General features: G+C 37.5%; 1 protein-coding gene across 1 annotated transcript; it reads right to left on the bottom strand.

Moving 5' to 3' along the window:
• Positions 1-3,180: 3,180 nt before the first annotated feature.
• Positions 3,181-3,519, bottom strand: LOC149926304 (uncharacterized). The gene has a single exon (XM_090157655.1). The coding sequence runs from the start codon at positions 3,517-3,519 to the stop codon at positions 3,181-3,183; it is 339 nt and encodes a 112-aa protein (XP_090013781.1).
• Between the last annotated feature and the right edge of the window lie 9,249 nt (positions 3,520-12,768).

The following is a 12,768-nucleotide window of genomic DNA, read 5'->3' as shown; positions in this document are numbered from 1 at the left end:
GTACTCACACCGTCGGTGATGTTCTTGATAAGTCCATGATGGTACTCACACCGTCGGTGATGTTCTTGGAAATTCAATGATGGTACTCACACCGTCGGTGATGTACTTGGACCGTCGACGACGGTACTGGGACCGTCGTTGATGGTACTGGAACCATCGACGATTATACTTGGACCGTCAACGGGGGTACTTGGACCATCGACGATGGTACTTGGACCGTCGACGATGGTACTTGGACCATCGACCATGGTACTTAAACCGTCGATGATGGTACTTAAACTGTCGATGATCGTACTTAAACCATCGATGATGGTACTTGGACCGTCGATGATGGTACTTGGACCGTCGATGATGGTACTTGGACCGTCGATGATGGTATTTGGATCGTCGAGGATGGTACTTGAACCGTGAACGATAGTACTTGGACCGTCGATGATGGTACTCGAGCGTCGATTATGGTATTTGCACCGTCGATGATGGTACTTGGACCGTCGATGATGGTAAATGGACCGTCGATTATGGTACTTGCACCGTCGATGATGTTACTTGGACTGTTAATGATGGTACTTTGACCGTCGATTATGGTACTTTGACCGTCAATGTTGGAAATTGAACCATCGATGATGGTACTTAAGCCGTCGACGATGGTACTCACATTGTCGATGATGGTACTTACAACGTCGACGATGACACTCACAACGTCAGCGATGAACTAGCATCGTCGATGATTGTACTTGGATTGTTGATGATGGTAAATGGACCGTCGATTATGGAACTTGGACCGTCGACGATGGTACTTGGACCGTCGATGATGGTACTCAAACCGACAACGATGGTACTCAAACCGACAACGATGGTACTTGAACCGTCGACGATGGTACTTGATAAATCAATGATGGTACTTAAGCCGTCGATGAAGGTACTTGGACCGTCGATGATGTTTCTTGGACCGTCAACGATGGCACTTGGACCGTCGACGATGGTACTTGAACCGTTGATGATGGTACTATGACCGTCAATGATGGCACTTTGACCGTTGATGATGGTACTATGACCGTCAATGATGGCACTTTGACCGTCGATGATGTTACTTTAATTGTCGATGAAGGTACTTGAACCCCAACGATGGCACTTGAACCGTCGACGTAGGTACTCACAACGTCGACGATGATACTCACTACGTCGGCGATGTACTCGCAGCGTCGATGATGGTACTGGAACCATCGACGATGGTACTTGGATGGTCGACGATGGTACTTGGGCTGTCGATGATGGTACTTGCTCCGTCCATGATGATACTGGGACCGTCGATGATGGTACTTGGACCGTCGATGATGGTACTTGGACCGTCAACGATGGTACTTGGCACGTCGACGATGGTACTTGGACCGTCGACGATGGTACTTGGACCGTCGATGATGGTACTTGGACCGTCGATGATGGTACTTGGACCGTCGACGATAGTACTCACACCGTTGATGATGGTACTCACACCGTTGATGATGATACTCACAACGTCGACGATGATACTCACAACGTCGACGATGATACTCACAACGTCGGCGATGGATAGCATCGGCGCTGATGGTATTTGGATTGTCGATGATGGTACTTGAACCATCGATGATGGTACTTGAACCGTCGATGATGTAACTTGAACCGTCGACGAAGGTACTTACAACGTTGACGATGATACTCACACCGTCGATGATGGTGTAACGCCCTCTTTAACGTTACGGGTTCTTCGGGAGAGCTAAACTTCCAGCCTTCTATCCTAAGCAACCGACTGAACAAATCGCTAGGATTTTCTCCAGTATTGCGTCACTATAATTGAGCACACGTTTCTGAGTTAAAAAAAAGAACTTTACTCTCGACTAATTTATTGAACATAACCCTCTTTTAGGGGTTCATACTACAGAGCTTTTCTAAACGGAAGCGAACCTTTTAATTCCTTTTTTTGAACTGAATAACGGTTACAATTTTATTTCATTTATTACGTGCGCGCGTAACATCCAATCTCTTTTATTATCTTTTATATTTCAAATCTACAACATTATATACATGTATTTATACATTTTTACACGTTTTAATAATTAGAATCAAAATATCATGCTCGACTGTAAGATAACGAAAAAATGCGGGATACTTTTCTACACTCCCCCCCCCCAAAATAATGTTACTATAATTTAGCATTATTTTCTTATAAATTATTTCGCGCATTATTTCGTTATTTCTAACGCGTACAGAAGAAAAACTGGGCGACTTATGATATTCCCGTTCGGGATTCTAACTAAGCATGAGCGAACCCTTCCATCTCGTCCCCTTTGCGTGTCTGTAATGATTCCCAACTTCCACATGTGTTTGGGGTACTTTTCTTCGTGAACGAGAACAACGTCATTCTCTTTCATTGATGTTTCGTTTCTTACTCCATCATCATAGTGTGCGGAACGTAATTCCAGTAAATATTCATTTCGCCAACGCTTCCATAATTTTTCCATAAGTGCGCTTCGATGACGCTCTCTACGAGTCATTTCTTGTCGGGTCTGCGGTATTTTTATTTCGGTAACGTTCTGTTGTGGTAAGAAGGTTAAACGTTTTCCTGTCAAAAAGTGTGCAGGCGTTAGTGGAGACGGTTCCTCAATGTCGCTTGGCACAAACGTTATTGTTCTCGAGTTAATCATGGCTTTACTTCAACGAGACTCGTTTCTATTTCTTGGTACGTCAGTGCTGCGCGACCCAAAATTTTTCGTAGGGTCGACTTGGTGGATCGCACCAGTCTTTCCCACCAACCGCCCCACCAGGCGGCTCTTTCTCCGATATATCGCCACTTAATTCCTTTGATTCCAAAGAATTCTTTCGCTTCCGTGCTGTTTAAGTCCTCGTCAGAACGACGAAAACTTCCAGCATTGTCCGAATAAACTATGCGGGGAATTCCTCTGCGAGCGATTATCCTTCTAAAAGCCAAGAGAAATTGGTACGTATCTTGAAGTGGCACAAGTTCGAGATGGATGGCTCTTGTAACTGCACAGGTGCGGAGACATACGTAACATTTCATCATGTTGCAATTAATTTTCACAAACAGTGGCCCTGCGAAATCCAAACCGACTACTTCAAACGGTTGACATTCTTCAATTATTTCTCTAGGAAGAGGCGCATTTGGACTTTGCCTGGTTTTGATCGTTATCTTCTACACAGCATACAGCTTGATACCACGGATTTGGCGCAAATAATCCAAAAACGACCTCTAGCCTGTGTTAGTGTGTTTTGAGTTCCGGAATGAAGCACTTGATGGTGACTTCTTGTCATAAGTAGTTTCGATAAACTTTGTTTGTATGGCAGTATTATTGGATGTTTTTCTTCGTCACTCAAATCCGCCTGCTCAAGACGTCCTCCGACGCACCAAAGACTGTTTCTAAAAATTGGCCTAAGTTTGGCAATTTTTGAGCTTTTAGCGATCAAAACGTTTCTCTTTAAAGCCTCAATTTCAGACCCATATTCAAGATGTTGAATGGTCTGCATCCAAATTTTTCAGCTTCAACCATTTCTTCTGCTATGATGGGTCCCGTCTCGGTGAAGCGAAAAGTGAATTTATATATACTTGTGATATCTTTGATTTTCAAGCCAAGCCTTAGTTAGCGAGCGAAGGCCTATTTTGTGGAAATATTTGGTTGCTGATGTCCCGCTGCGACGAGGAGTCCTCCTGTGGAAGTTTCGGGCAGTGGGGCAACCAGTATCGTTGGAGACCCCAAAAATAGCCAGGGGGTTTTTCCTAGAAGGTCATCCATTTGTCAAGCGAGCCCGAGAAAACGGGCTCGCCAAATCAGTACCGTTTTAAAATGTAACGCGCATAGCAACGTTTCTAGATCACTCTCTTTTTTCGTAAATAAACCTTTTTTTCATTTTTGTTAACTTCATCCAAGTTTCTTTATTTCAACTAATTTTACAGCCAACCTTTAGATAAATTCAGTATCGAATCTCGAGGATTTCATATATCGATTCGTTTCAAACGGGTATATAAGACGCGCGGTTTGGTTAAGCTAGACCACATTCGAGAAAATGACCGACCGGGACATTCCCCCCGTTATAGTCCTAGACGACGATGACCATGACGCCATCGTGTCCCAAGAGGTGATTTTTGTCGAAGAATTAATAACTCTAGACGGCGACGACAACGACTATGGTGTAATAGATGCCGACGACGACGAGATTCAGCCGTCGAAAATTCCAGATTATGTTTTGTTTTCTTTCTTTCTTTTAGGTGACGCGGCAGCCGAAACCGTCCCTCCGTCGGGTGTTCTCGAAGAATGTATTGCCTTAGACGAGGAAGAATAACAATAAATTATTAAACAAAACAAACCTAAGCCTCATGTTTATTTTGCTGCGTTCGTTGGGAAATAAACTCCATCAAACCGTATATTTAATTGTTTTTGGGACACGTACATACAAAAGGGAAACCATTCGGAACTTGAGGCCACCTTCTTTGATATTGTTTAATAAATTATTTTGATTTTAACTCCTCGGCCCCGGGGAGAGCCGTTGCTACCATCCGAACTTCCAGGACGACCTTGGGAAATGGTCGGAGTGGATATGCTATGTCATAAAGCAAAATGGTATTTAGTAATAATTGACTATTACTCAAGATATATAGAGGTCGCTAAAATGAAAAACCAGACGACGAAGACAGTCATTGGAATCATGGACGAGGTATTTTCGAGGCACGGCATCCCCGAAGTGGTTCGCAGTGACAATCGAAGTAATCTGTCCGCCACCAACACGGCCGAGTTTGCCACATACGCTAAGAAACAAGGGTTTCAATCCATCACGAGTAGCCCAAGGTATCATCAGAGCAATGGATTAGCTGAAGCAGCAGTTAAAAAAGCCCTTTTGAAGAAGTCGGACGATTTACTTTCCGGACTGCTGGCTTACCGATCAACGCCGTTGAAAAATGGCTACAGTCCATCACAACTCTTGATGAGTCGACGTTTAAGAACGACTCTCCCAATAAGCACGAACCTATTAATACCATTTATTCCTCCACCAGACGTCATCCGTCAAAGAGAGTACTCTAAGAAACAAGATCAGAAGCGTCAGTTCGACCACCATTACGGAGTCAGGAAACTGACGGAATTACAAGAAGGGGACAGAGTATGGATAACGGATCTACGTAGAGAAGGAGTATTTGTGGAGAAAGCCGCCGATCCACGTTCATACGTAGTCGAGTTGAATACACAAAACCTCCGTAGAAATCGAATACATCTTATTCCCTTGCCGGAGTTGACGAAACCGGAAAATCAATCCAACATTGGACCGGAGGGCATCATTGATCCGATACGTATCATCGGGCCTCCCGTTAGATGAGCCATCAACTCTGTTTCAGTGGTCCAACCGCCAAGTCCACCAATTATCCCTCGTCGCCCTGGAGAGGTTTCAGAACGTGTCCAAAGCGACGTAAATAAATCCACAGTCTCGCGACCACCTGCCTCTGGATCAAATCGACAACAGAATTCAGGGTCCACCAGAACAGACAAATCAGCGACGGTAACAAGATCGGGAAGGATCTTGAAACCGATGGTCAAACTAAACTTGTGAATTGAGAGACTTAGAAAACTTAAAAGGGGGATGTAATATTAGGGCTATAATTATCTAATATAGCCTAAAAGGTTAACTAAACAATGTATATTTTTAACGTTCTTTTTTATTGACATGACGTCATACTTCTAGTATAAAAGGCCGGAGAATTATTCTCCGGGCATCAGTCTCCTCATGTAAAGCCGCGTACAACTATAGTAAATATGGTGAGCGAGGGTAAGAATGGACATGGCGAAGTTTGGACACTTTTGAAAAATATTTATTTGAAAATTTATTCTTTGATGCCAAAGCGCAACATTGGTCTCATTTAGAAGCCTTAAACATACCCTAAAACATGCAATTTATTGCTAAATATTACCACCACGACAATTTATACAGCAAGTCTTGAAATAAAACAACTAAAATTATCGAAAAAAATGTCTTGAAATTTCATTGGAAATTTCGTTTTGTGGCTTAGGAAATAAGATATAGCATGCAAACATGAAATGGTGAGATAAAAATAAATTGTTTAAGTATTATTTTAAGCAATTAACTAGTGCAAAGTTTAAGATTGGACACCTACCTTGTGATCAATCACATGTCCATTGTATTCAATTTTAAACGAGGTAGGATTTAGTTTAAGGTCTTTCCTTGAAAGGAAACTTTAAAAACAAGTTTTCATATTCAAATTTACAGGGAAAGCAGACGCCTGAGTGCGTACGGCTGTGAAGTTTGAACTCAACGAAACACGTAGCTAGTTCCCTCTATGAGGCTGCCTCGCTTACATTGTTAGTGAAGGAGAGTCGAGGGGTCCGACACTCTTTCAAATTTCGTACACGCCAGTAATTTGAAAATTTCCAATTTCAAATTACTTATTAAATTTTAGAAAATATTTTCAAATTTCTCAAATGTTTTGGCAAATTTTAAATTTTTTATCGATTCCGACAAATTTCTCGAATTTAATAAATCTTATGAAATTTGATGGTTTTCCGCAAATTTTTATGAAATCTCGCAAAAATTTGTAAATTTGAATTGAAATTTAAGCAAATCTAGAGAAAATTCACAAATTTCTACGGGAAATTTAAGAAATCCTCAAAATTTGCTAATTTACAAAAACCCCCGAAGGATAAATTTCTAAAGATACTGTAAACTATTTCTGTGATAACTGCACACCAGAATTAGAATATGTAATATATTAATATTTTTATATAGTAATATTAAAATATCTACCCTATTAAAATATTTGTTTCCATATTATTTATTTGCCTTAAATTACTTCTTAAAACCAAATTTACCTTATAATTAGGCTTTATCTTAAAATAATCTTTTTTCAAAATTTTCCCTAAGTAATATGTTTTTTTAAAATGTCCAATGGTAGACGAAATTGTCCAAAAATATACCTGCTTGTCCATAGTTTTCCTAACAGTGTCCAAAGTTAGCGAATTGGTGTCTAATTTTAAACCTTATTGTCTTTAGTTAGCAGCCCCCAGTCTAATTCAAAACTATTTTGTCCAATGTTTGACTTACTCACTTCATTTCTTAAAATAATTATTGTTTTAAAAATTCACAAAATTAAATACCAAAAACCAGAGTTTATTAAAAATGAACATTCATTATTTGTATTTCAAATCGTTTTAAAATGGTCTACACTAAATTTGTGTTTTTAAATGGAATTTTACAAAAAGTGTCCATTCTTACCCTCACTCACCCTAAATCTTGGTTTATTGTAATCTTCTTTGTATCATTCATACAAAACACTTTCCTTTGAAAAATTACTATTTTACGACACTTTCGAAAATTTTACTACTGCTTCATAACAAAGAAAAAAGTTTTTTTTCATAAAGGACGAGGGGCAGGTAACTTCCTTGATTAACGACGCACCCCTACAAAGATTAAATCCAATTTAACCGTGATAGGGTCTTTAACATTCTTTATCATGTATTAATGTGAACATATACACACCATTATTGGATATTTGCCAAATGTCACAATTATTGTTTTGTTGTCTTTTTAATTAATTTAGCATTTAATTAAATTTTTTGATAAAATTCATCTGAACTCACTTATTTAAAATTTACAAATGGGGACCTTAAAAAATTTTTGAACGTGGTTCCGGGGACTTTTGGAACTTCACACCTTCCGTTGAAACCGATCTTATTTCAATAATGTCTTTCTTAAAGGGCAACGCAAGTGAGCTGGCAAAAAAGAAAAAGCAGTATGCTTTTCCACCCCCCTCAACCCCTCACTCGGCCTTGGCAGAGGCGGGCAGAGTCAACCGTAAATTTCGCACTTTACTGACTTTCCACACATTTTGCCAGCTCACTTGCGTTGCCCTTTAACTAGAGGTCATTATGTAAAAATTATAAATCTGTATAAATAGGGTCTTTAACATTCTTTATCTTGTATTAATTGGAACATATACACACCATTATTGGATATTTGCCAAAATGTTATATAATTTTGGTTTGTTTGTCTTTTTAATAAGTTTAGCATTTAATTACATTTTATTATAAAATTTATCTGAACTTACTTATTTAAAATTTACAAATGGGGACCTTTACAGACTTTTCAACGTGGTTCCGGGGGTTTTAGAAATTCACACATTCCGTTGAAACCGATCTTATTTCAATAATGTTTTTCTTACCTATAGGTCCTTTGTGTGTAAGACATAAACCTGTATAAATAGGAATTTTTACATTCTTTATCATGTATTAATGGAACATATACACACCATTATTGGATATTTGCGACCAGCGGTGGTGCTTCTTACCATAAAATCTTCATAAATATTTTCCTGGGTTAAAAACAGATGATGACACAGCTTTAGATCTAGCACGTTGGCGTGTTAAATTAATCAAAGTTGCGAATCTTTATTGAAAACCAAATATTTATACCAAAATATCGTAACATTTCAAAATTAACATACTTACTTTTAATTGAGCCAATGGATATAAGATAATTGGATAGCTAGAGTAAAAACACGAGAACCACCAATGGTCTAGAGAGTGAGGAGTTCGCGTTTTTACTCCTAAGATAATTGGATGGTCGGTGAAATCTTAGACCAAGAAACACAGGGACGTCGCACGGTAGATATTTCGCGCCCGAAGCTTCGTTGCGGCTGCCTATTTAATATTTATCTCGCGCTGTGTCGCTAGTAGCGAAGGTGAGTCACGTGCACAGGCCTACAATCTGTCAGCACGTGGCCTGCAACAGCGTGGCTCCAAAAAAACGAAATTTCTGGTATGTTTTTTAATATTTGTGTCCCTAAAATATTAAAAAAATATAAAATAATTTAAAAATATGTAACTCTTAGCTGATAATTTTTTTTCAAGTTCTTTAAAAAACGTAATTTTTATCTCTCATGGATGGCGCCTATTTACTATCTGTATCACCTAACCCCCTCTCCCTACCGCAGCCGCAACTAAGCCCCGCCGAAAAATAAAGCGTTGGGTATGCTATGAGCGGGACGTCCCTGTGTTTCTTGGTCTAAGGTGAAATTCATATCAATTTATTCTGAAATAATGTTGGTTACCAACTTTAATAAAGATCATTTTGGCCGTCATAGCTTTTAATATAAAAGAAAATAAGCGGAAAATATTATAGTGAACGAGTAGGAGACAAATAAACCGTTTTGAATCAGTTCAAGTTTATGAAACCAAAGGACGCATACGACTTTTGTCGCAGTACTAAACCCTAATTTATTTAATTGAATAATTATTAAATCCAACTAAAACTAAATAATTAAACAATATTTTTTTTTCAAATTTATATTATGTTTGCAATAATGTTTTAGAAAGGAGCATTTTCGTAACCTTCATTATTCGACCATTTCTTCGGTAAGAGGGGATTATCGTATCTACCCCACTACTGGTTATCAGTAACAATTAATCAGCCCCAACAATATGCAAATGCGTCAGCGGAATACTTGAGCAAAAACCTGTAAAGTGAAAAAATAAGATTTTTAGCCAAAATCTAAGATATAACTAGAGAAAGCTACAATAACTTAAATATAACATTAATTAATTCATTTATATACCAATGACGCTTCTTTAAAGATATCAGCCTGTCGCCGAGATGCAATATTACACTTCAACCCACGCTTCTGCTACTATCGTTTACAACTTGTACAAGAGCGGCTCCAGCTGGCCATAGAACTCAGAATGACAGCTAAGTTCAGAAGCGGATAGAGAGAGAGAAACGATGATGCCACAGCTAGATCAATTAACCATAAGCTGTTATCGCGCCAATTTTAGAGCAGTTTTTAGAGAGTTCTAAAAATAACTACACTTAGTCCTGTATAAGTAGTTTTTAATTATTTTAAGTTACAAGAAACCACCTATGGACTGTGCGAAGGATGATTAAATACGCGAAAAAGCAGGTAAGTCCATAATTAAAAGGGATAATATAGCTTAACCCTAAATTATGGACTAATATACTTTTTCGCGTATTTGATCATCCTTCGCACAATCCTTATGTGGTTTCTTGTAACTTAACTTATCGTATATACCACACACTTCCCCTTTTCGGCTTTCTGTTGCTATGTAACGCGTTTTGAAAATTTTTATGTTTAGGCTTAGATTCCCTTTTAGATATAACAGTCGTCAGCCAGATTTCCCGCACGGTACTGATGAGTTCCAGATAGAACGAAACTGGTCTACCCTTGGAATTTCTGGCTATTTTATTTAGTTGTTATGAATTTTATTACTCGAAGATCTATTTGATCCGAGATTCGCGTCTTTGTGTTTGCTCGAAGACCTATTGGTACGAGTTATTAGTAAGTTTTTTATTTCTTAAAAAAATTAGGATTTAGCTATATTATCCCTTTTAATTAAGGACTAATCTTTTAAACTTTTTTAAATTGGGAAATCTTATTAATTGAATTTTGTTTAGCTTAAACCTGAATCAGTACATAAACATAAAGGATAATTTCTTTTTAAGATTGAGCTCAACAATTTCAAACTAATCATCCTCTAATATAATCTAAAGGGCCCTTTATTTTTAAAAATGAAGGAGTTATATATATCCGTGCTATGATCTTTTATCTCGTAAAGGCTAGTTAAAAAATTATGAACGGGATAACATATTGAACAATTACACTGAATGGCCCAATTAACTTAAACCGCAATAAGTAGTATAATTGGTAAGACTTTAGATTTTAAATAACTATAAACACTAACAGGAAATTATTATTTAACGATTGTAAAGAAAACAAAACACATTAGTAGAATTTTAATTAGCGGGATCCTACCAGACCGCGGAGAGCTTTTCTTTCGAGCTCGCCATTCGCAACGAAAAGTTTCACTAGCGTCACCTAGTGGCGATAAAGCCCAACTACGATCTCTAGGAAACAAATCGGTCAGATAAGGACAGTTAAATATAAACGTGGAGTTTTCTTCATTAATATCATTGTTCAATCAATTAATGATATTAAAAAAATACTTTTTCTTGTAAAAATCATCTGCATGGAAGAAAGTGGTACGACTGAATACTGAAGGTGAATATTATTTAAAAAGGAATTTATGAAGTAAGCCTTGACCTATTGCCCACATGATTTTTATGAGTGTTTTTGTTTTATAAAAATACAGTTGAAATCAAATTACCATTATCGAAACAAAGTGAATTGTATTCAACAAGGAGAGGAAAACTAAGAAGTTATCATACATGAAGGTTACAAAATAGATGCTTTAGTACTTCATTTTCCGAAGATCCAACATCACGTAACTTTGGAACTAAACATTGCAATTTTAGGCCTCTCCGCAGGGCATCAGATCTAAACATTTATTCAAAGAAAAGCAATGACTATTAAATAATTGAATTGAAAATTGACAAAGAGTTTGTTCATAAGCTTTTGCTTAAATTGCAATATGTTTAATTTAAATATTTTCTAAAAACTACATTAAGTCAAATAAAATTTATTATCTGCCAAAATAGATGTTGACAAATTTACTACAGCACTCGTAACAGTGAACATTTTATCAGCACATGTTAATAAATCCCAGGGTATGATTTTATGAAAAAATTTTAACATTTTCAATCTTTGAATTATACGCTCGACATGAACCCTAGCACTAGCAACTTTTTATGTAAGCAAAGCGTCTTCTCGGGTAAATTGTGCCCTCGTCTGAGTTTTTTGCCCTTAAGCCTTTCATAATGTAAAGTGGACTAATTAATTTTAACACTCTCCCGGTAGACACATCTTCAGTTGGAAGTTCTTTAACTATTTCATTAAGAAGTTCCATTGATTGAATTCCAGTCAAACACACAACAGTTTGTGGTTTCAATATACCGCAGCTAGCAGTTACTATACATTTATGTTCACATGCATATTTACTGTAATTCCTTTTTCCAAAGTACGAATGACATTAGCATTTTCAATGCATTAAGCTTGATTTTTTCCACCAGGTTGAGGTTCTACAAGATGATCCGTAAGCAAATGTTCCTCTAATCTCTCATAAATACTCTTTTTTTTCTCCTGGCATTATTCAGAGAGGCTCGTCTATTTAACCATTCATTGTATCTACTAGTTCTGTTTTATGATGCTTTGGTTGATTTTCTGTCATGCATACGAATAGGCAGGTTCTTCGAAGGAATTTCCAAAGGTTTTAAACAATGTGGATACTGCTTGAACTGACCTGTTGATAATTTCAAGATTAAAAAAAACTACTACATTTTTATTAAATACTCCAGCGTAACATTGTCTTACCTTTATAGGCGTCAGGAATAGCTTTGCAATTTTCCTTTCTAAAATGCGAATATCAAACAACTATCGTTTTACTATGTGTCTTTCCCATTTTCAATGAAACTTCCCAAGTCTTAACTAATTTTGGTAGCTTTGAATGTAAACGATAAAACCGCATATCCTCCATGGTGCCGTTGTTATTACAACCATACAAAGTAACAATTTTTAAGATAAAAGGTCTGTTAAAACGACCTTAATTTGATTTAATAGTAGATTGTAACGAACGAAAAAAACTTAAACGTACGAAATCTTGAATCTACACTATTATGTCGTCTGGTTTGTTTCCTTTACATCGCGCCATCTTGGAGCAACCGACGCGCCACCTTTTATTTCTTTTCGATGCGAATAGACTGACTATATATAGTTTTAAAGTTTTATTGGGAAATCTAAAGCTCTCACACACCACACTATGACTACGCTTTCGAACTATACTAAAATGATTACGATTTTCTAGGGATGTT

This window comes from Leiobunum rupestre, chromosome 9 (genome assembly GCF_980474605.1).
Source record: "Leiobunum rupestre chromosome 9, qqLeiRupe1.1.hap1, whole genome shotgun sequence".
NCBI classification, from domain to species: domain Eukaryota; kingdom Metazoa; phylum Arthropoda; class Arachnida; order Opiliones; family Sclerosomatidae; genus Leiobunum; species Leiobunum rupestre.
This window is presented reverse-complemented; position numbering and strand designations above follow the sequence as displayed.